This window comes from Mobula birostris, chromosome 12 (genome assembly GCF_030028105.1).
Source record: "Mobula birostris isolate sMobBir1 chromosome 12, sMobBir1.hap1, whole genome shotgun sequence".
Classification (NCBI taxonomy): Eukaryota; Metazoa; Chordata; class Chondrichthyes; order Myliobatiformes; family Myliobatidae; genus Mobula; species Mobula birostris.
In genome coordinates, this window is record NC_092381.1 from 99950567 (window position 1) to 99976153 (window position 25587).

The following is a 25587-nucleotide window of genomic DNA, read 5'->3' on the forward strand; positions in this document are numbered from 1 at the left end:
TGTGGGGGATGGACAATAAATGCGAGCAAGGCCAAAGTACCATTCCGGACTACAGGAGAAATAAACGTGAATCGCAACGTAGAGTGGCACTGCTGGTGGAGCACTGAAGGACAGTGGCATTGCACAGGGCTGTTTCTGTGTGCTGAAGTGCGAGGGACTATCCATCTCTGCAGTGGTGTTGATGTGTTCCATACTGAGGGGAGATTTTCAAACAACATGCATCACCCAACCGATATAATTATAGCGAAGGATTATCTGGGACTTATCATGCAACAGTTTATGGAATCTTCCTGTGCACTGTCTGGCCACCATGATTCCTGTAGCAATGATGGTGGTTCACGCCAGAGTAAGGTACTCTGTGAAAGGTGTTACAGGAAAGGAAGTGTTCCACCCTACAGGGTTCCTCTCACCTGATCCAGGTCATTCCTCAGTGCGATCTTGCTGGTCACCAGCTCATGAGCCAGGTCATCGTTCTCCTGCTCCAGGCGCAGACTGGCCTCTTGCAGTCGCCGGTTCTCCCGCTGAGGAGCAAAGAGCAGAGGTTGGAACACTGAACCAAGAGGTGTAGAGAGGGAGGGAGGGAGAGGGGAGAGGGGGAGGGGAGGGAGGGAGAGGGGAGAGGGGGAGGGGAGGGAGGGAGAGGGGAGAGGGAGGGAGAGGGGAGGGGGGATAGAAGAGAGGTGGGCTGAGAACAGTGGCAGGGAGAGAATGAGTGGGAGAGAGACTGGAGGAGGAGAGAGACCGCAAGACTGCTGGGTCAGAGGGGAGAGAGAGGTGGGGAGAGGGAGGTGGTTGAATAGGGAGGTGGTTGAATGGAGAGGTGGTGGAGAGACCGGGGAGAGATAGTGGTGTGAGAGAGAGAAGAAGGGCTAGAGGGAGGAGCGAGAGATGGGGCAGGGGAAGACAGAGTTGGGGGAGAAAAAAGGAGATGGGGAAGAGAGAGGGGGATGAAGTGGAGCACAGACTGGTGGGGTGGAGGAGACGAGAGAGAGCCAGGTAAACATTAAAAATGGCTGAAAGTGATGAATGGCATTAGAGAAACATGAATAGGAATTGAAAATGAATCTAGTGCTTTCTGTGTATATATGATGAATAAACTCTTCTTGGGCTTCCAGCCAGATACAGGTATTGATTATAACCTGCTTTTACGATGATTCCTGGGCATGTCTAGTCTAGTGGTACTTATACCCACATCATTTGTCCCTCCTGATTGGTTAGTCCTCATCTAATCAGGTTTCTGTTGTCCCACCTTGTTTACAGTGGAATTCCAGTTCTTTCTTAAGAGTGAAGCCTTCGCCTTTTGCGGGTCAAAGATGACCTGGAACTCAGGTTGGCTGGCATTTACAGAATTCTCTGTGAATGCAGAGCAGCATATATCAGCCAAAAGGGAAGGGGTGCATGGAAACCCACATCAAGGAGCCAAGGAGGTGTACCCATTTGGATTACCCAGAGAAATCAGTGGTAGCAAAACACCGCATTCGTAATGGCCATAGGATTAACTTTGATGGCACAAAACTACTGTGTTGTGCCAATGGCTTTTGGACTGCCTGGTAAAGGAAGTCATTGAAATAAAACTAGAGGAAAAGAATTTTAACAAAGACGAAGGCCTTGCTCTAAGTAAGAACTGGAATTTGATGGTAAGCAAGGTGGGAGAACAGAAACCTGATTGGATGAGGTCTACCAATCAGGAGGGACAGTCTACCATTGGACTAGACATGCCCAGGCATCATCCCTAATGAAGAATGTCATTGAAACACTGGTTATAATCAATTCCTGTACCTAGCTGGATGCCTGAGAAGAGTTTATTCATGAATGGGAGTGGTTATAAAAAGGATAAACACAGTCACTGGGACAGTGCATCTGACCACATTATGCCCCAGTGGATCTGCACACAGGAGGCAGCTACTTTGGGAGTGTGTGCAAAGGAGACACAGGCCAAAACAACACTGCAGCAAAGTCTGGAGGATAATGGGGAAATGTGTTCAATACCAGTTATATGGGATATACAGAGAGGAGGTAAGAGAGAAAATAACAAGATAGGCAACTGTAGTAACTTTCAAAACAGGATATGGAGAGGATCAGAAGTTATAAGGCAATTAAAGAGAGAAACAAAAATAGTGATAAAAAGAGGAGACATTGAACAAAGGTATCGGGACAGACTGGGAAAGGAGACAGTACTGGAAAAACAGGTTTCTGTGAAATGCTCTGAGAATCAGCACAGGCCTGGTGAATGGGCTCCTCCTCGATACAAGAAACATGAAATATGTGAATGGCAGTAAGACAAGGTGACACACTGAAATAGGAGTCACTGTGCAGAAAGGAGCACAGTCACAGTGAAGGAAGCAGGATTCTGGATGTAGATGTACTGATTATGAGAGGGACATGGACAGAAAAAGAGAAAGAGTGAGGAAGAAAGGAGAGCATTGAGAAGGAAGAGAGAGTGGGGCTGTGGAGATAGAGAAAAGGAGGGAAGGAGGGACTGTTTCATGGATAGAAATACACAAATATGGAGGCAAGTAGTGATCCAACACTTGGAAAAATAAAGGGGAGGCAGAAAAAAATTTTTGCTCAATTGAGTCATCCATCGATCACGACATTAAAGTCATTCAAATTAGTTCCAGACTCATTTTATCTTTCACTTTACATACCATTACTGAAATTCTATCTTGTCTGCTTAGCGTTTGAATCTTTCTTAACTTATAATTAAGGATCATTGCAACTGTGGGTCAGGTAATAGACATGAATGAGTTTCAAATAACCAGTATTTGTGAAAGACCTGAAAAGAGTTAGTAATGTTCATAGGGTGGGAGAATTATTTGCCAATTCCTGATAAACACCGACCTACCTTAAGACTTATCACAAGTTCTCATCTTGTCAAGCAAATGATCCCCCTTGTCAAGAAAGACATTATCCCACAAGAGTAGAAAGCTTTCAAAGTGATTAAATCTTTAGTCCCAAATGAGACCATTTAAAATTTACTCTGCTGTGGATATCTATATAGTGGTTGTATTTATATGTATATAATATTGTAGGTATGCAAGTTGGGATGCATTCTATATTGAGTTGGTGTTTATAGCTAAGCAGGGAGAAGTGTTGTGTATTTTAAGATTGCAATAATATGAGTGATCTTGTAATTATTTTGTTTTATTAAGCATTCTTTGTTTACATTATTTCATTACTGGTTATATGTAAAAGTATGTTAATAGCATACATCATCATGTGCGCTCCTCACTTAAAGTAAAAGACACATAACTCCCAGCTCTGTGTTTCTTTCTTCTGAATGGTTTTCATGATTTGGAGATACAAAACATAATTAACTTAATAACAAATAAAAACTGAATTCTCAGCAGGTCAAACAAGTGGCAATTTTGGACAGAGAAACAGTGATAACCTTTTGGATTTTCAGGTAACCAACAGGAAACTTGTATTTCCCTCTCCACAGATGCCATCCGAACTGTGGAAAAGTTCCAGTGATTTTTTTGTTTTTTATTTCAGATTTCCAACATCTTGCCCTTTTTTTGTTTCACAACTTCATCCAAATAACAACAGTACGTTTATAACAGAATGTGAGTCATCCGTGAAAAGACAAAATTAAATTGATCCAACTGCAAAAGTTGATGTGCATTTTTAGAAGTGATTTCTTTTAATGAAGATATTTTTACTTCAGTTTTCCAAATCATGAACTGAGGCTTTCAAAAACACCCTCTCATGAGATTCTTTACTAAATGCTTGATCTCCTCAGTGCAATCATTATTTTTATTCAATATCTCCATAAAATGACTGAAGGGCTTTCACCATGGTCAACCAAACACAAAATAAATCAGTCTAGGGTAGCAGAGGTTAGCACAATTAACAATGAAGACAATTGCCCTGTCCACAAAATCCAGCTAATTAGCAACCAATTCAACTGCTCTCAATCATTACAAAGCGATGAAAGTTATTGTACACAGTACTATTAAATAGGAGTCACTCACTAAAAATCTACTTAATAATCCCCAGTTTTGCCAAGACCATGGTTTCAAGACTCATTACAGCCTTGGTCCAAACATGAAACAGAGGTGAGCTAATTTGTAAGTGGCTTATCATTGACACATGCACCAAGATACAGTGAAAGGCCTTTGTTTACAGGCCATTCAGATAAATCATTTCATACAGTTGGTGGGCTGAAATCAGAATGAGAGGTCATTCACTGGTAACGTAGCGCGAGGTTTAAAAAGAGCTCTGGTACTTTTGTCTCTTATTGGCAGGCTGCAATCAGTGTAGGGTCAATAAAATGAAAGGAGGTCTAAGTGGGGTGGCCATTGTGGGAGTGGGCCAGCGTTTAAATGTACAGGCTTTGGCTCAATAGGCTCAGGCAAAAACAGACCCGGGCAAGCACAGGCGGAGATTCTAAGTGAGTAAATAAGAAAGTGCTTAGTAAGTTTTTTTGTCTGTTAATACAAAGCAAGTGCACTGAGAATGGGTTTGGAGTTAGTGGTATGTTCTTTGTGTGAGATATGGGAACTCTGGGAGACTTCCATTCTCCCTGATAAGTACATCTACACAAAGTGCACTGAGCTGCAGCTCCTTAGAAACCACGTTAAGGAACTGGAGCCACAGTTGGACCTCTTGTTTACTGGTAAGGGTTCATGGCATAAAAAAGATTGGGAACCCCTGCACTGACAAGCTTTATGGCACATTATTTTTGCATTTCTCTGTAATGTTTTGTTCCAGATGACTATTAACTTAATTTCTTCAAGGAACTCTGTGCACATTTTACAAACAGGTAATGTTCAGCCAGATGCAGTAGGTACCATTTCTGTTAACACATCAAAGGCCTATTTTTGTTTAAGTTTTTATTATTGGAAAAGCACAGTATGAAGACATGTTGGTCTTGTAGCTCTCAGTTTTGATTAACATAGAGTTTTTCAAGGTAGATTCTCTGAGCAAGATCCTGGAGTCCTATTTCACTCAGGGAGGTCTTTCACTGACTGGTGAGCTGCTCGAGTTAACAGCAGCACCAATGATGGTGGAATCATTGCCTGCCTCTTGCTGTCTGACCCTAAGCCTCATGATGAATACTCCTTTGTTTTACATCTCTTGAGAAGAGAGCACATTGAATTCCCTATGAACTGGGACTTGCACTGTTCCCTAGGACCTGCCAAACCTAACTGAAAATAGTTGCTTGTTGGCTCCTATTTCTTCAGTTGTGCTGCAGATTGTTGCAGCCAGCATTGATGGGGGGGGGAGGGGGTGGTTTTGGAAAGTTAGCTGAGGATGTAGATGTTGCAAGCACCATCCAGCAGCATAGCTGGTAACAGAACACAGAATAGTACAGCACAGGATCAGGCCCTTTAGTCCATGATATTGCACAGAACTAATTCAACTAGTAATTAAATGCCTAACTAAACTGATCTCTCCATTCTCTACATTTCATGTGCCTGTCTAAGAGGCCCTTAAACGCCTCTATCATATTTGCCTCCACTATCACTTCTGGCAGTACATTCTAGGTAACTACCACTCTTTTTGTGAAAAACTTCCCCCTTATTCTCCTTTGAATTTACCCCCCTCACACTAAATGTATGTCCTTTTAGTATTAGATTATATATCTATATGGTTATAGATATTTCGACCCAAGCAAAAGGATTCCACCTGTCTACTCTACCTATGCTTCTAATAATCTTATAAACTTCTATAAGTCTCCCCTCAACCTCCACTGCTCCAGGGAAAACAACCGAAGTTTGTCCAGCCTCTCTTTATAGCACATGCCCTCTAATCTGGGCAACATCCTGGTAAACTCTTCTGTGCCCTCTCCAAATCCTTCCTATAAGGGTAGGATGGGAATTGAATGCATTACTCCACAGAGTTTTGTGTTCTAGCCTAACCAGAGTTTTACAAAACTTTGACATTACATCCTTACTCTTGAACTCAATGACTTGACTAATAAAGGTTTGCCTACTAATAGGCCTTCTTTACCACTCTATTAACTTGTGAAGTCACATTCAGGGAGCAATGGACCTTAACCACAAGATACCATACCTCCGTATGTCAACACTGTTAAAGGTCCTGTGATTAATACTGTCCTTTTACACTTGATCTCCCAAAGTGTAACACTTTACACTGGCTGGATTAATTCCACCTGTCATTTCCCTGTCCATAATGGGTGGGTCACATGTAGCACTGGAGTGCTGAGAGCTTAGTCTTTCTCTATCACTGGCATCCAGGAAATCTGAAGCATAGTACTCTGCAATAGAGGTGGGCAGTGATGAAATTCTGAGGAAGCAAACTGGTAAGTGCCAATAGCTCCATGTTGGATTTGGAAGATGTGTTAGTGAAGTTTGAATTGGCTCGCAGTAATAAGTAAGGGCCACTGAATGGTGCTGACAACTGACTTGCAAAGTAAGTCTGTGCCAGCAGGAAACAGAAGTGGAATGGTATTTCTAGCTGCTTCAAATTCCCCAACTGCTTCACCCATCTCAGGCTCTGTAATCCCATCTTTCCATTAAAATGGCTTAGATCTCTTCGGGTTGACTCTTCCATTTTGTTCTCTCACCACTCCCATTTCCAAACCTGTCTCCAAACGTTGCACCTTTCAGCTGCCTCGTCCCTTTCCCTCACCTTGTCTGTCCTGCTCCCACTTAACACTGGCAGCCAGGTTTAAGTTATGGTTCAACAAAGCATTTTGTGCAGGACACACTCTGGTAAGGTGTTGCTTAGTAAAACATCTCTGCAAGTAAAGGAAATCACAGCTCAATCACTGCAGCCTGATTTACCCCGTGCGGGCTGCCACCGGGCACTGTCATTGTGTTCAGCCACTGAGGCCTCTGAGCTAAAGTCATGCCTGTTCTTTCTGCAGATTTGATGCAGCACTGGAGATGAACTTTGCACTCACTTCTGGAAACAGAATGGAAGGTATGCCAAGTGCTGGCTAACAGACTGACAACCACAGTGTTGCAACTGTCAAGAATGGATATGGTTCTCTTCCAGCAGAAATCAGTGTGACTCAGTGACATTTAAAGACCTTATAAAGAAAATAATAGCAAGTATGGGCCATTTCACTTCTCATGATTAATCCTTTATTTCAGCACCATCCTCGTGCTCTGTATTTCCTTCACATGCCTTGTCTTGTACTTGCCCAGCATCTGAGGTTCCATTGCTGTAAAATTAGCTGTATTCTGTTTGATACATTTATCCATCAGGGTACAGTGCAAACACAAAATACTGTACATGTGGTAGAACACAGAGTGCCAAGCAGATTTTATGGTGGAAACTGATAGTCCAGTGCTTTGGGTTGAGATCTATTCTACAGTGTGAAATTAAAAAAATATTTTCAGTAATTTGCTATCAAATAAATACACCCATCAAGGTTCACTGTTAGTTCCCACCTCACAGTGGCTTGGGTGCACTCCCAACCTCTGGTGCTGTTTGTGTGGAATTTGTATGTTCTTTCTGTGACTGTGCAGCTCCCATGGGTGCTCCAGCTTCCCAAAGATGTGCAGACTGACTGCTGAACATTTCCCCTTGTGGTAAACAACCAGAATCAGAAAAGTTAAGCTGACACCATGTGGGTGAGAATGAACTGCAAAAGATACAAGGAGTGGGGAATGGGACAGGGATCACTCCCCTGGGAAACTGGTATGGATCACAGAAGACAAATTCCTTTGAGTGTCAGGTTACATTCTAGGAAATATTTATGACTGATTGTGATTGGTTCTCATAATGACAGTGTCAAGAGAAGGCCACCAGCTTAAAAGCTGATCTTGACTAGAAAGGTTTGACAGGCCATTCACAACAACAGCCATCATTAAATTCTGTTGTTATCCTAGAGGTTACCCTGCTGACACCCCCTTGTAATGGGCTATGTGTGGACATCAAATCAATGACATTCCCAGTGAGTGGCAGGACATGTGGCTAACCTCTATGACTGGATAGAGACTACATGGGATATGGAAGGAGATTAAATAAATGAGTGAAGTCTAGCATAAACTACATTGTACATGGAGAGTGGGAACAGGAGGTTTGATAGACTGAAATGCCCAGTTTCAGAATATGCTAATATAACAGGTTGTGAAGATTGCTTTACAGATTATTCATGACTGTTGTATTCTTCTCTGAAACTGAGCCATTTCCTTTCCCTTGTTGCTCAGCTTCATTTCCCTTCTAAACTGATATTTATTGTAAATCAAAAGCAGAATGATTCAGATGCAAATGTGAAATAAAAACAAAAGTTGCTGGAGATGCCCAGCAAGCCAGGCAGCATCTGAATTGGAAAAAGGTAGAAACTATAGTTGGGAAGGGCAGAGGGAATCACAGTAAAAACAAGGATGGGGACCAAGAGAGACTGAGTGACACAAGTGATGTGGCTGTGGACTCTTGAGAAGGTACATCTGCGATAGTTGATGAAATAAATCTTAGCAACCAGAAGAGGGCCAAAACACTGAATGCTGAAACTCTGAGATAAAAGGATTTGAGTAGCTTATTATCTGAAGTAGTTGGGACTTTATTCCCTGAAGTGTAGGAGAATAAGGGGAGATTTTATAGAGGTGTACAAAATTGAGGGGTATAGATAATGTAAATGCAAACAGACTTTGTCCATTGAGGTTGGGTGACACTAGAACTAGAGGTCATGGGTTAAAAGTGAAAGGTGAAATGTTTAAGGGGAACATGAGGGGAAATTTCTTCACTCAAAAGGGCAGTGAGAGTGTGGAACGAGCTGCCAGTGCAAGCTTGGATGAGTGTTTGATTCTGGCATTTAAGAGAAGTTCGGAGAGCTACGTGGATGGGAGGGCTATGGTGCGTGTGCAGGTTGATGGGACTAGGCAGAATAGTAGTCCTGCTCTAGGCTTCATCTGGTAACAGATATATATAGTAAGGAACTGGAGATTTGGTTAATTCTCAAGATTTCAGCCCCGCCCTCACCAAGAAACACAACTAAACACAGGCTATAAAAAGTAACATTTATTTTGTTGCAAATGAACATTCCGCACATTACTTTCAAAACATTTACAAGATCCTGAGTTTCAGCACAACACAAGCACAGTATGGCCGTAGATAGAAGCCCAAGCTCTGAGAAATGAAATACTGTCAAAGGTGTGTGGTGTTCGTTCAAATACCTCCGCAAACAACACTAACGTGGAGGGCAGTGAAACACAGGCCTTATCAACCAGCAACATGAAACTAGGAACAAGGGGATAAATAATCTACCCATGAAATTGTCCAGACATCATTTCATTCAAAGCTGATAGTTCAATTTAAAAGGTCTGACACACACATTCATGAACGTAACCTTCAAGTTTCAAGCTTGCTTTGCGATGTGATAAATCATTTGGTACAATTGCAAAGTAGCAGCAGCCTTCACATAAATTCCAATAATATTTTTACAATAGGCTCAGAAGTACATATCTTGTCCCAGAGTATCAAATTCAGCACCAATGCCATGTCACAGCATTTTTTTTAAAAAAGCTAGCTTGCTAGTAGCCCTTCTGTTAATTATTTCAGTTTTAAGTTGCAAAGTTAATTATCTAAAAACCTAACGTTCTAATTGAAAAACACATACTCGTCACTTTGATCGCTGCCATGCCAGGTCCTGAGGATCATTGTGACACCTCGACCTCACACACTCCACAGGGACCACAGCCCCAGCCTTTTGACAGAGTGTCAATTTGCATGGTCCTCAGGTGGAGTGAAATTAAAGTGGGCATTAAAAAAAACTAACTCTAATAAAACAGTGAGAGGGAAATGGAAGAATTCTTGTCAGGTTCTGGTACTTCCTATATGAGTCACACCAGAGTAGAATGTTGCATTAGAAGACAACTGAAATTAAAGCTGAAACTCTAAATGTGATACATTCTGGCTGGATAAATGCCTTTGTGTGAACTGGAATATTGAGGATTGTTAGTCTGGTTTGAAACCTCCCCGTCTGTACACAATCACCTGATTCTGGCGGAAGATTTTAGTCAGCGGACTGAAACAGCTCCATCAGCCGAAGTGACTGTGGAGCTTTTCACAGTTGCTGAAGAATTTGATTTACTTATGATGATACTGCATCTGCTAAAGAGAAAACAACAGAAGGAAAGCAAGCACTTACACCTCAGTTGGAGATGGTAAAAGTAGCAAGATACACAAATTTCCCTTCATTGTGACTTCTACTGGGACTGATCTGGGAGTGGGGAGTGGGGAGTGGGGAGTGTGGAGAGAGTAAGAGACCACAGAAGCGGTCCTGACTGGCTTAGAGTGCATCTGCAGGGACCACATCCCCCATTCTGAGCTCCGGCAGAAGCCTACAGATGACGGTGGGAGTGGGGAGTGAAGGGTTGGAAGTGAAATAAGGGAAACAAGTATTAGGAGTGGCTACTTTGAATCTTATGGCACCAACAACTTTAAAATACTTTTTAATATCAATCCACTGATTTTTTTAAAGACACTAGGATCAACTGTAAGCATCTCAGTAGATTCATGCTAGTGGAGAGTGTTCAGCCCCTCTTTAAGGCTGATGCAGTTACTTCCACCTAACTTCAGTTTTGTTATTTTTACGTGACCCAAGGTGGGATAGTGAGGGAATTCCAGACTTTCACCTCTGCTTCTAACATCATTGTCACTCAATCTTAAGGCCCCGTCCCCTTTTTCTGGATTCCCTCACCAAAGGAAATACTTTTCTGTTGAACTTATTATTTAACTTTACTCTTAAACAGCCCTTATGCTTTGATATTCATTTGAATACAAGATCAGTCCATGAAACTTAGCTTCATAATTTAACTCTTTAAGCATTGGATCATTCTTGTGGGTTTTCCAGAGGCGCTGGGCTACTCTTGATCACTGTCTTGGGTGGGGAGGGTGGGTGGGAGGAGATCATTCTCTACAAAAGCAACCTCATTTCCAGCCTCTCTGACCTACTCAGTTTATAGGTTTATGCTGCAGAGAATGGGACAGACAGCTCTGGGGATGGGACCTTTGGTGATGCAAATAGATGTATTGTGTAGTTTTTCATTGACTCTATTGTACTTCTTTGTTCTTCTCTGAATGCCAGCATGAAAATGAATCTCAGGATAACATATGGTGACCTTGATAATAAACTTACTTTGAACCTTAGATATCAGAGGTAGAAGAGAATGGAAGCTCGATGGGAACTATAAGGAGCTTCTCACATTTAGAGAGAAATGATTTTACATAGTGCCGGGGAAGAAATTAATTGATGGAATTTGAACCCAGTGACTGGTAATGATACAAAATCTAATGGAGCCAGCAAAGGACTGTATTAAATGAACTATTGATTTTTTGTTGATTCTCGGGATCTGGACATTATTAGCTAGACATTAGATCCTGTCAGATCCAACATCCACCACCCACCTCGACCAAGTGTTTACAGGGCCTCTTCAGATGGTAGGTAAGATTGAACCACACTGCAGGGAACCAATTGGACTAGGCAATCTGACACCTTCAAATTCACTTTTACTTAAACCACAGATTGTTTCCTCTGATTGAAATGCTGGCAACACTCAGCAGGTCTGGTAATGGGCCCAGCAAATAACCCAGATTTAAGCAAAGTAGGTTTCTGTATTAGAATAAAAAACATTTAAACGTCCATTGGGTCATCTGGAATTGTAAAAGACTATCAGCCCATCAAGTGTGCATGAAACATCTACCTACACTAATCCTATACTTTATTATCTCTACAGTCCCATCAACTCCCCCCAAAATTCTACAATTTATCTACACACTAAGGGAGACTTACAATGACCAATTGACCCACTAATCTGCACGTCTTTGGGACAAGGGAGAAAACTGGAGCACCCATTGGAAACCCATGGCCTCAGTAAGAATGTGCAAGTTTGACACAGACAGCACCCAAGGTCAGGATTGAACACAAGTCTCGGGAACTGTGAGTCAGTGCCATTCAATTATTGGTCTCTCTAGCTGATGGACTGCAGTGAGAACACAGTATTTCCATATTAAGAGGGATTTGTGTGCAGGAGGGAGGTCATTGTACAGAACAATGATGTGTACTATGTACACTTTTAGCATCTTCTCAAAGCATCACATATGTATATAATGCAAGCTTACTAGCTCAGGAATGAAGGATCTGAATTACAGGAAAAGATTAGAAGGATACAGAATTATGAGGTTTGAATATGGAACTTAGCACAGCACTAATGAAACTGAGAATACAAATTCATAATTCTCACTGTAGGAAAACAGATAAGCAGGAGGATGTATAAAAGCCAAGATAAAGAAAACTTTCTGATGCCAATCAATTTAAAGCAATTGAAAGCAAATTGTACATGCCATTCAAAAGCAATTCTGATAATTATCAAGAGCAAACTGAAAGGAACCCAAGGAGATAATGGACAATGGTTTTTGTTCTGCAAAGATATAAATGTAAAATCTAGCAAAAATAGGGCTAACATTCAAAGATAAGGATAGCTTCTTCTCAAGTCTGAGTGTTGCCTTTAACAGTGTAAGCATCAAAAGAGTCTTCATTCCTCTCCTGTTTATTCCAGAAGGATCTGATAGAGGAGGTACAACAATATCAGCCTCTACAGGGTGTGTAGCAGCAACAGGAAGGTCTGGGCTGGATTGTTGTAAATACTCAGCAGGTCCAGAAATGAGTATAGACATGATCCAGATTTAAACAAGGCATGTTTTCAGCATAAGAAGAAGAAACATTTTACATCAAAATATTATTAGTCACCTTTTTTAGACCCAGCTGATGGACTGCAGCAAGATCATAGTATTTCAATTCAAAGAGTGGGTCAGGTCTCCCCAGAGTAGGTTGTGGTTCAGTTGCAAGTCAGAAGGCTGCGGGATTCAAGCTCCTATAGAGCAGCCAGCATATAATGTGGTCTGAGACACAATTATGTTGCTAAATGCACACCAGGGTCACCTTTGGAAATGTCATCCTTTGAATGAGATGTTGAATGTGCCCACTCTGACAGATGCACAGCTTCCCATGTTTCTATTCACAGCACCACAAGATGACTTTGCTCTGTCATTCGACATCCACAGAATGCACCAAGTCCATCTGGATTGTGACTTCAACAGTTGTTTTACAAAATATGCTGAGGTGATTTAAGGTGACAAAGATCTGTCCAAACAAAAGTACTTTTTCTTTGCCAAGAAAGATTACAAGCAGATTAAAACACATTCAAAACAAACGAAAACCTCCATGGAAGATGCTATTTTGCATCCCGAGTTCTTCATGTTCATGCCCCAGGGAACTGCAAGGCAGATGCTGATGCATTATAAGGAATTCTTTGCACTAGTTCTAGCTGGCCATGGTCCAATCTGTAGTAAATAGTGAGTTGCCTCAAATTAAAGTGGTGGGAGCCTTGCCATTTCTTTGAGTAGAAAGTCGCTTCAAGCATTTCTCCATGAAGTATCGCACTTTAGGAAAATGAAATGAACTGAAACAAGAGAAGGAAATGGGGAAAATTAACCAGATCTTGCTTTGAGCACCAGAGAGTCCTAGGAGTGTGAAGAATCGGTACCACCAAAAGATTCCCAACAGGTTATATGATTAATATACAAACAGAACAAAGACAACACTGTGGTTACTGCTTCAAAATCTAGTGACTGGTGATGTTCCACAGGGGTCTGTGTTGGGCCAATTCTTTTTACGTTAAATGTAAATGATTTGGATGATGGGATTCATGGCTTTGTTGCAAAATTTGCAGATGGTACAAAGATGGGTGGAGGAGCAGGTAGCCTTGAGGAAGTAGAGAGGCTACAGAAATGCTTACGCAGATTAGGAGAATGGACAAAGAAGTGGCAGATGGAAGATAGTGTTGGGAAGTGCATTGTCATGCACTTTGGTAGAAGAAATGAAAGGGTTGACTATTTTATAAATGGAGTGAAAATACAAAAATCTGAGGCGCCAAGGGACTTGGAAGTCCTTGTGCAGGATTCCTGAAAGGTTAATTTGCAGATTGAGTCTGTGGTGAGGAAGGCAAATGTGATGTTAGCATTCAGTTCAAGAGGACTAGAATAAAAAAGCAAGTCCTGACGAAGGGTCTCGGCCTGAAACGTCGACTGCACCTCTTCCTACAGATGCTGCCTGGCCTGCTGCGTTCACCAGCAACTTTGATGCGTGTTGCATGTAATGTTGAAACTTCATAAAGCACTGGCGAGGCCTCACTTGGAGTACTGTGAGCAGTTTTGGACTCTTTATCTTAGAAAGGATGTGCTGAAACTGGAGAGTGTTCAAAGGAGGTTTACACGAATGATTCCAGGATTGAATGGCTTGTCATATGAAGAGTGTTTGATCGCTCTGGGCATGTATTCACGGGAATTCAGAAAAATGAGGGGGAGGGATGGATGGAAGGGGAGAGGGTGAGGAAGAGAGGGGGGGAGAGAGGGGGAAGGAGGGAGAGAGGGGGGAGAGGGGGGAGAGGGGGGAGAGGGGAGAGGGGGGAGAGGGGGGAGAGGGGGGAGAGGGGGGAGAGGGGGGGAGAGGGGGGAGAGGGGGGAGAGGGGGGAGAGGGGGGAGAGGGAGGAGAGGGGGGAGAGGGAGGAGAGGGGGGAGAGGGGGGAGAGGGGGGAGAGGGGGGAGAGGGGGGAGAGGGGAGAGGGGAGAGGGGAGAGGGGAGAGGGGAGAGGGGAGAGGGGAGAGGGGAGAGGGGAGAGGGGAGAGGGGAGAGGGAGAGGGAGAGGGAGAGGGAGAGGGAGAGGGGAGAGAGAGGGGAGAGAGAGGGGAGAGGGGGGAGAGAGAGGGGAGAGAGAGGGGAGAGAGAGGGGAGAGAGAGGGGAGAGAGAGGGGAGAGAGAGGGGAGAGAGAGGGGAGAGAGAGGGGAGAGAGAGGGGAGAGAGAGGGGAGAGAGAGGGGAGAGAGAGGGGAGAGGGGAGAGAGAGGGGAGAGGGGAGAGAGAGGAGAGAGAGGAGAGAGGGGAGAGAGAGGAGAGAGAGGAGAGAGGGGAGAGAGGGGAGAGAGAGAGGAGAGGGGAGAGAGAGAGGAGAGGGGAGAGAGAGAGGAGAGGGGAGAGAGAGGGGAGAGAGAGGGGAGAGGGGAGAGAGAAGGGAGAGGGAGAGGGAGGAGGGGGAAGGGAGAGGGAGGAGGGGAAGGGAGAGGGAGGAGGGGAAGGGAGAGGGAGGAGGGGGAGAGGGAGGAGGGGGAGAGGGAGGAGGGGGAGAGGGAGGAGGGGGGTAGGTGAGGGGGAAGCCAAGTTGTGGGGAAGGGGATGAGGGGGGAGGGGGAGCAAGGGGGAGGGGGGAGAGAGAGGGAGGAGGGGGGAGGGGGGAGTAGAGAGGGGAAGGTGAGGTGTGGGGGAGGGAAAGAGGGGGAGAGAGGGAGGAGGGGGAGAGGGAGAGGGGAGAGAGGGAGAGGGGAGAGAGGGAGAGGGGAGAGAGGGAGAGGGGAGAGAGGGAGAGGGGAGAGAGGGAGAGGGGAGAGAGGGAGAGGGGAGAGAGGGAGGAGGGAGAGGGGAGGGAGGGAGGAGGGAGAGGGGAGGGAGGGAGGAGGGAGAGGGGAGGGAGGGAGGAGGGAGAGGGGAGGGAGGGAGGAGGGAGAGGGGAGAGAAGGAGAAGGGAGAGGGGAGAGAAGGAGAAGGGAGGGGGAGAGAAGGAGAAGGGAGAGGGGAGAGGGGAGGGGGAGAGGGAGGGGGGAGGGGGAGAGGGAGGGGGGAGGGGGAGAGGGAGGAGGAGGGGGAGAGGGAGGAGGGGGAGAGGGAGGGAGGAGGGGTAGAGGGGGAGAGGAACACAGTTAGATAGATTTTTGTATGGCACAGGAGAATTAAGGTTATGGGGGAAGGGCAGATAGGTAGAGATGAGTCCATGGCTAGACCAGCCATGATCTTATTGAATGGTGGACCAAGTTTGACAGGCCAGTTACTCTACTCCTGCTCCCGCTCTCATCTCTTATGTTCTTATGAGAGATGAAGAAGGAAAAGGAGGGAGTTGAGGAGGAAAATGGGAGGAAGGAGTTTCTACGCTTTCAGGGACTTTGCAGTCTTTAATTGGAGATGGGTCAATATTGTCATTGTTTAAAACAGTTCACCCCTGTAGTTTTCTGAATGCAAGTGCTGATTTGAGAGCATGACTGAAGAAGACATGGCTGTGGAATGATCCTCCTGAAAAAACAAGGACACTTCTGGTGACCACGTGTATGGGAAATGTGTCCAGTTGCAGCTCCAGACAGGCTGTATTCAGCAAATTACAGAATGCTGGAGAGGCGCAGCTGGTCAAGCATCATCTGTGAAAGGAGAGATGTATGTTGATGTTTTGGGTTGAGACCTTTGGTTATGAAAGTATATGGCATGATTAAGTTTGCTGATGGTACTAAATTAAGAGGGCTTGTTGATAGTGAAACAGATTACAATGAATTGCAAAGAGATCTTGATCTGACAGAGAGATAGTTTGAGGAATGGCAAGTGGATTTCAACTTAGATAAGTATGAGATGATGCATTTTGGACAAATATCCAAGGTAGGACTTGTATACAGTGAACAGCAAGACCCTGAGGAACAGAGGGACCTGGAAGTAGTAGTGCACTGTATACAAGTGGGGACATAGAGCCAAATACAGAGATCAAACAGTGTCCAGCAGGTAGAGCAGTTTGGTATGATTAGGTGCTTGGGGAGAAAGAGAAGGAGGATGGCACCTGAGGGAGGTGATGTGCAGGAGAGGAGAAGGAGTGACTGAGGAATGAGAATAGGGAATAGAAAGAGAAAGTAGGGGACGGGGAAGAAATTACTGTAAGTTAGAGAAATTGATGTTCATTTAATCAGGTTGGAAACAACCTAGACAGAATACGAGGTGTTGCTCCTCCAACCTGGGAGTTGCATTGTCCTAGGAGTACAGGAGGCCATGGACTAGGAATAGGAATGGGAATAGACCATCGTAGAATCCCGCCTTTTTTGGCAGACAAAAGGTGCTTGATGAAACAGTCCCCCAATCTACATCAGATTTCACTAAGTGTAAAAGAGGCTGCACCGGGGGCACTGGATACAGAAGATGATCCTAACACATTTGCAGATGAAATGTTGCTTCATCTGTAAGAACTGTTTGCCCTAAATGGTGGAGGTATAGGCACTTGTTCCATTTGTAGGGATAGGATATTATTACAATAATAGTCACGTGATTGAAAGAATGGCAGAACTGGTGGTTTAAGATAAATGTTTTGATGAGGATGGATGAGAATATATAAAAGGAAAGGGCATTGGATTAATGATGAGGGAGGATATCTGTAGTGTACTTGGGAAGGCTCTTCAAATGAGGCTATATTGATAGAATTTTAAAAAGAAGAATGTGATGATCACTTTGCTGGGATTGTACTACGGGATCCCCAAGAAACAGCAGGAGCAGATACTTTCAACAAATCACAATAAGGTGTAAGGCCATTGATGCAAGGAGTTTAAGTTCATGCAGGATCTTGAACTAATGCATAGAGAAAAAGGAAGCATATTGCAGTGATAGCCCAATGGAAACATGAAAGGTCCTTTGAGGGATTCAGGAGAATACTTAAATGCTAAATTAGAGGCCTAAAGTGAGAGGAGAAAGTTTGAAGGAGATTTACGAGGCAAGACTTTTTGCCTATTCACATATGTAATAGTTTGAGGATGCAGTGAAGGAGAAAGGGAAATTCCAGAGTAAATGTTCATATGTAAAGAGGAGGTACATAATGCTTTTGTGGACTTAAAGGTGGAAAAATCCCTAGGGTCAGATGAGATTTTTCTCAGGTTGCTATGGTACGTAAGGGAAGAACTACTGAGGCTAGGACTGAGAGTTTTGAATCTCTGTTGGCCACAAATAAGATACCAGAAGACTGGAGGACAGCAAACAGAAACCCCATTTCAAGAAGCGCAGCAGGGAAAAATCTGGTAATTACAGGCTTGTGAGCCTAATATCAGTAGGAACTAATCAGAAATAGCCAGCACGGTTTTCTCAAAGTAGATCTCGTTTGACAATCTGAATTAATTTTGTGAGGAGGTAGCAAGGTGTATTGATGAGACAATGCAGTAAATGGTGCTTACATGGCCAAGGTCTCAGTTAGAGGACTAGTTCAAGTGGTCAGGGCAAAGTGGATCCAAATGGACTTGGCAATAGGAGACAGGGTGACTGTAGACAGCTGGTTTTGTGATCAGATATCTGTAACTTGTGGTCTTCCACAGCAATCAGTGCCAAGACCCTTGCTGCTTGTAATATATGTGAATGATTTTAATGTGCATGTAGGAGGTACGTTGCCAGGTGACATGAATTTTTGTGAAGTTGGTAACAGGGTGGAGGGTAGTCTTGGGCCACAGGGTGATACCCATGTGAAATGGGCTGAAAAATGGTAGCTGGAGTTTAATCCTAATACATTGAAGTGAGTACGTGCATTTTGGGAATACTACTAAGGCTAGGATATACACTCTGAATGGTAGGGTCCTAGGGAGGAGAGAATTGGTGTACCAGTCAAAACGTCATTAAAGTGGCAGTGCAGATAACTAATGTGATTAATAAAACATAAGGGATACTGCTCTTCATTAGTCAGGGCACTTAATACAGAAGTACAGATGTTATGTTCCAACTTCATAAAACATCAATTAGACCTCATTTTAAGCACTGCATGCAGTTCTAGGCACCACACTACAGGAAAAATGTCATAGTGCTAGAAAGATACAGAGAAGATTCACTTAGATGTTGCCTAGGATGGAATACTTGAATTATGAGAATAGATTGGAGAAGCTGGATCAGTTTTCCATTGAAAAGAAGAGGATAAGAGTAGTGTAAAAGATTAGCCATAAGACTATAAGACATGGGAGCAGAATTAGGCCATTTGTCCCAACACATCTGCTCCGCCATTCCACCTTGGCTGAGTTATTATCCCTCTCAACCTCATTCTCCTACCCTTTTCCCATAACCTTTGATGCCCTTACTAACCAAGAACCTGTTTTAAATTTTCTCTGTTTAAAATATACCCAATGACAATTCCTCAACAGCCATTTTAGGCAATAAATCCCACAGTCCTAATCTCTCTTCTAAAGAGACATCCTTGTATACTGAGGCTGTGTCCTCTGGGTCTAGTCAACCACGCACCCCTCCCCCTTCCCCACTATAGGAAACAACCTCTCCATGTCCACTCTATCTACGCCTTTCAATATTCAATAGGTTACAAAGAGATCCCCCCCTCATTCTTCTAAAACTCCAGTGAGTACAGGCCAAAGTCATCAAGCATTAACCCTTTCATTCCTGGGATCATTATCGTGAACCTCCTCTGGACCCTCTCTAATGCCAGCACATCCTTTCTTAGATTAGAGGCCCATTCTGCTCACAATACTCCAAGTATTCTCACCAATGCCTTATAAAGCCTCAGCATTCTATCCTTGCTTTTATATTCTAGACCTCTCGAAATGAATGCTAACATTGCATTTGCCTTCCTTACCACTGGCTCAGCTTGCAAGTTAGCCTTTAGGATATCATGCCCGAAACTCCCAAATCCCTTTGCACCCTTTATTTCTGGATTTGCTCCCTGTTTAGAAAATAGTCAATGCCTTTATTCCTTTTACCAAAATACATGATCATACATTTCGCTACACTGTATTCCATCTGCCACTTCTTTGCCCATTCACATAATTTGTCTAAGTCCTTCTGTGGAATCCCTGCTTCCTCAGCACCACCTACCCATCCACCTATCTTTGTATCATCTACGAACTTGGCCACAAAGCTATCAATTACATCATCCAAATCATTTACATATAACGTAAAAAGAAGTGGTCCAAACACCAATCACTGTGGAACACCCCTAGTCACTGGCAGTTAAGCAGAAATAGCCCCATTTCCACTCCTTGCATCTTGACAGTCAGCCAATCTTCTATCCATGTTAGTACCTTTCCTGTAATACCATTGGCTCTTACCTTGTTTAGCTGCCTCATGTCCAGTACCCTGTCAAAGGCCTTCTGAAAATCCAATTAAACAACATCCACTGACTTTCCTTTGTCTATCTGGTCTGTTATTTCCTCAAAAAATTCTAACATATTTGTCAGGCAAGATTTTCTCTTAAGGAAAAATGCTGATTTCAGCCTATTTTATCATGCACCTCCAAGTACCTTGCAACCTCATCCTAATAATGGACTCCAACATCAGTCAGTAGACCACTAAAGTCTGTGAAATCATTGAAATGGCCTATAACTTACTGCCTTTTGCCTCCCAGCCTTCTTAAAGAGTGGAGTGATATATGCAATTTTCCAGTCCTCTGGAACCATTCTAGAATCTGGTGATTCTTGAAAAATTACTACTAATGACTCTACAATTTCTTCAGTTACCTCCTTTAGAACATTGGGGTGTAGTTCATCTGGTTCAGGTAACATCCACCTTCAGACCTTTAAGTTTCCCAAGAACCTTCTCCTTAGTAATAGCGAGTACATTAACTTCTGTCTTTGACATTCTTGAATTTTTGGTATACCGTTGGTGTCTTCCAGAGGGAAGACTGATGCAAAATACTTACTAAGTCCATATGCATTTCTTTGTCCTCCATTACTACCTTTTCAGCATCATTTTCCAGTGGTCTGATGTTCACTCTCGCCCCTCTTTAACTCTTCATATGTTGGAAAAAAAACTTCTTGTACTGTCTTTTATATTATTGGCTAGCTTACCTTCATATTTAGTCTTTTCTTCCTTAAGGCTTTTTAGTTGCCTTATGTTGGTTTTTAAAAGCTTCCCAATCCTTCACTTTCCCACTAATTTTTGCTATATTATATGCCCTCTCATTTGCTTTTATGTTGCCTTTGACTTCCCTTGTCAGCCATATGCCTCATCCTCCCTTTAGAATACTACTTCTTTGGGATATAATTGCCCCAGAACTTTCAGCCATTGCTGATCTGTGTCATTCCTTCTAGTGTCCCCTTCCTATTAACTTTGGCTAGGTCTCTCTTGCCTCTGAGATTCCCTTTACTCCACTGTAATACTGATACATCTGATTTTAGCCTTTCCCTTTGAAAGTGCAGAGTTAGTTCTATCGTATCCAATTTTATTCTATCTGGTTTAAGATGGTACTATCGAAGAACTTTCAGCAACTTGCACTGCTAATATGATGAACTAAATACTGAGGTTTTGGGCCTAGTCCAGGCACTTGGATCTAAGGACTCAATTTGGCTCAGAATGCTGTTGTAATTTGTTCGCTTCTATTGTTTGCATGATTTGTTTTGTGTTTATTTTTCTCTTTCTTTGTGGGTACTGAGGGTTGGTCTTTTTTTAAAGTTGGGTTCTTTCAGGTTCCTTTCTTTGCGACTGCCTGTAAGCAAACAAATCTCAAGGTTGTATGAATCTATTATGAACACTGCCTCCAAAGGATTCCTTTATCTTAAGCTCCCTTGTCAAATCTGATTCATTACACAACACCCAGTCCAGAACTGCCTTTTCCTTCATCGGCTTAACTATAAACTACTCTAGAAAGTCATCTCGTGAGTATTCTACAAATTCCTTCTCTTGAACACCAACCTGGTTTTGCCAATCTTCCTGCATGTTGAAATCCCCCCTGACTATTGTAACATTACTCATTTTACATGCCTTTCTATCTCCTGTTGTAATTTGAACGCCACAGCCTGGCTACTGTACAGAGGCCTTTATATAACTCCCATCAAGGTAATTTTTCTCTTGCAGTTTCTTAACTCTACCCATAAGGATTCTACATCGTCAGCACCTTCTAAGGATTTGATTTTGTTTTTTTTTTAAACCAGAAGAGCCACCCTACCTGTCTGTCCTTTCAATGCAACGTGTACCATTGGATGTTAAGCTCCCAACTATGATCTTCTTTCAGCCATGACTCAGTGATTCCACAGGTTGAGGGGTATGGAAAGGACAGACAGCAAGAAACTTTCTCCTCATCATAAAACCAGACAACATACATTTGGGGTAAAGATGAACAGATTTAGAGAGGATCTGAAGGCTACCATTCAACCAGAGAGTGGTGAGTATCTGGAATGTACTTGTTGAGAGAGTGGTGACAACACTTAAGTAATGTCTAGATTGAAGAGCACTTGATTTGCTGATGCATGGATATGGGTCAAGTGCTGGAAGATGGAATTACTATAGATGGGTTCCCACTGATCAGTGTGGTTGTAGTGGGCTGAATGGCCTGTTTCCATGCTGTACAACCTTGACCGTGATCCTGAGTATTGTCTCAGGATGCAGTGTGATATAGGTCAGCTGGAAAGTTGGTTGAGTGATGGCAGATGGAATTTAATCCTAACAATGCAAGCTGTTGCATTTTGGAAGATCAAGCGTAGTAGGACATATACTGTAAATGGCAAAGTTTTAGGATTGGACCTTGGCAGACAAGTCTATATACCGTATCCTTAATAGTTGCAGCACTGTAGATAAGTTGGTGATGAACAAATATGAGATGCTTTCCATCAACAGCTGTGGCAAAGAATATAAGAGCTGTGTTTTGCACTGGAAAAAGTACAGAGGAGATTCACCAAGATTGGTGCATTTCAGTTTTAAAAAGAGATTGGATAGGCTGGGTTTATTTTTCCATGAAGTGAGAAGGATAGTGGATCACCTGACAAAAGTAAACAAAATTGTGGAGCTTAGATAGGGGAGACAATAAGAATCTTTTTCTCTCATTGGGGTGCTGATAATAAGAGGGCATACGAAGAGTGATTGATAAGTTCGTGGCCTAAGGTAGAGGGCGTCAATTTTAAAAAACCTAGCACATTTATTTTTCCTACATTTACACACTTAGTCCAGCAGTCGTGGAGCATACATATCCGTTCTTTGTAGAAGTCAGCATCTTGGACCTCCAGAAAGTGGTCCACAGCAGGGGTGATTGATAAGTTTCTGGTCTAAGGTAGAAGATGAGGAGAAACTCCAAACTTTCCACATTTTCACTCAAAGAGTTGAACTGCACGTGCATGTAACGTGAGTTGTATAACTCATCTCCTTCTACCTAAGGCCACAAACTTATCAATCACCCCTGCTGTGGACCACCTCTACAAAGAAAGGATCCGTATGCTCCATGACCGCTGGACTAAGTGTGTACATGTAGGAGGGGACTATGTTGAAAAATAAATGTGCTAGGTTTTCTAAAATTGACTCCTTCTACCTTAGGCCACGAACTTATCAATCACCCCTCGTAGGTTGAAGGTGAGAGTGCACCGGCACACACTTTAAAAAAAACTATCTCTATACTATCCTTCAATCACCCTAAAATTATGCCTTTCAAGATGCATGTACCAAGATATGGTGAAAAACACATTGTTCATACCTATCAGATCATTACCCAATGCATTGAGATAGAACATGCTAAAAACAATGACAATCAGAGCAAAGTGTAATAGCTACACGGAAAGTGCAGTGCAGATACAGTAAACATTGCAAAAAAAAACATGTAGGTCATTTTGAGGGCATCTAAGGGAGAATTTCTTTCACCCAGAGTGTGATTGAAATCTGGAACATGTTGCTGGAGGAGGTAGAGGCAGGCATACTCACAACATCTTAATAAGCTTCTAGACAAAACAAGCATCACCAAAGTCTATGACCAAATGTGGTTTAGTGGGATTAGTATAAATAAATATAACAGTCAACATGGAGATGGCCAAAAGGCCTATTTTAGTGCTGTATGACTCTGTGTCTCTTTATATCTTCTCTTTATCAACAACCTTACACTTCAGCTTAGAAATGTGATTACTTCTACCTTAGTTCTAAACTTCCATTGTTAGCCCCAAAACAGAAAAGTCTCAGCAATTAATTCAGTACAAAAAGAGACATGCCTAAATCATGCTTACTAATCCCTTATAAACTATTGTACAAAATTAAAATTAGTGTTTGAAATCTGTTACAAATAAGGACAATTATTAGATTTTTATGACTGTATACCGATAGAATCACAAACGTGTAAGAGAAGAGGTTCTGACCCAAGGAGTTGTGATACCTTGCTTGTCACAAAATATATCCACTCAAACAATACAACACCTTGTGGCCTCTGCTGAGTGAGAGGAAGGAGCAATAAGGGGAGAGGAAGTTATGAAACATATATATATTTTCTCTTCAATACCTTCAGGCAGACAGTCAGGCACAAAACACAGCAGGACAAAACCACAGCACATTACACTTTACTGTTAGGAAGAGTAGCTACACTATACTTTGCACTGGGTCTTTGGATTGTTGGCTGTGCGCAGGTATGGTGAGGTACAGGTAGCATGAAAAACCTGCTTGCATCACGGGCACATAGGTTCAGACAACATACAGAATATAAACTAAGCAAGACACTGAAGAGAGAGAAAAAAAGGTCTGTGCAAAAAAAAAGGCACGATCTATGTCATTAATTTTTCCTGCATTATTCCAGTACATGAACATAATAACCAGGCAAACCTGGATAATTGAGGTCCCCTGTATTTATATCTGTGGCACCCCACTAATTATTGGTTGCCACTCTAAAAATCACCCCGTTTCCAAAATGTTTTCTATTAGTTTTTATTTTTTTTCTATTATTTTCTACCAACTCCCCTATGGTAAATTATTCCAATTCTGCATTCTCATCTCATATCCCTCTTGGAGATCTGAATAGACTGTGTTGAACTTATCTGTTCTGTTTATTACATCCTCAATACATCTTCTACTCACAATTCCCTTTCCATAAACAATGTTGGTTCTGGTTGATTTTATAAATGTCCTGCTATTTGCTACTAAATAAAGGATTTCAATATTTCCCAGTAATAGACCTCCAGATAACTCTCCTCTTGTTCGTTTCTCCCTTCTTTCTTGAAAGAGACATCACAGTTGCTGTCTGGAACCACTCCAAAACCCAGGCAGTTGTGGGATACATTCGGCTTTCTGCAGCCACTTGGAGACCTGAAGATGCAGGCCACTGGATTCAAGGCTTGACTTATAGTCCCATTTGTTTGCCTGGTAAACTTCTCTTGTGACGGAGATTAAGTTCCACTCTCCTTAAGCCCTTTAATTGTCTATTATTATTGGTATTTTACAGTGGCTAGTGAAGGCATATGCCTTCTTCATCATGTTCTTCATTTATGCTACCACCTTTGAGAATCTTTGGACTTTCATTTCTCAATACTCCCTAGGACTCTATCATTCATTGTCTATGAGCTACACTTACTAGTTTCCCAAACTAATTATGGTTAGACTGCATCGGGAATATTGCATTCATTGCTGATCACCCCATTATAAGAAGGATGTGGAGGCCATGGAAAGTGTTCAGAAAAATTTCACCAGTATGCTGTCTGATTAGAAGTAATGAGCTATAAGGAGAGGTTAGACAAGCACGGGTTGAATTTTTAGAGAGGCAGAGGGCGAAAGGAGACCTGCTAAAAGTTTATAAAATTGTGATAGGCATAGATAAATAGTCAAAATCTGGCAATATTAAACTTAATTCTGATTGTTTATCTGAAATGCCTAATACTACAAGACATGCATTTAAGGTGAGAGGGTGAAAGTTCAAAGAAGATGTGCAAAGCCAATTTTTTGACAGAGATTGGTGGATGCCTGACATATGCTGCCGGGGTAGTGGTGGAGGCAGGTACAACAGAAGTGTTTAAGAGGTTCTTACGCAGGCACATGCTTAGAGAATGGAGGTATATGGATCATGTGCAGAGAGAAGGGATTGGTTTAATTAAGCACCGTTATCCTAATTAGTTTGGCACATCATGGACCGAAGGGCCTATTTCTATACTGTACTGTCTGA

The 25587-nt window shown here is 42.7% G+C and overlaps 1 protein-coding gene across 9 annotated transcripts in view; it reads right to left on the reverse strand.

Annotated features, from left to right (window-relative positions):
• The window catches only part of LOC140206146 (rab GTPase-activating protein 1-like), a 568372-nt gene that overhangs the window by 12383 nt on the left and 530402 nt on the right, over positions 1–25587 (reverse strand). For 8 of the 9 annotated variants that reach the window (XM_072274372.1, XM_072274373.1, XM_072274374.1 and 5 more), the window contains one exon: positions 411–521. In XM_072274372.1, the coding sequence (XP_072130473.1) occupies positions 411–521 (111 nt within the window). Of the gene's footprint in view, positions 1–410; positions 522–8924; positions 13380–25587 lie in introns of those variants that run through there. The other variant, XM_072274377.1, reaches the window with a different exon arrangement.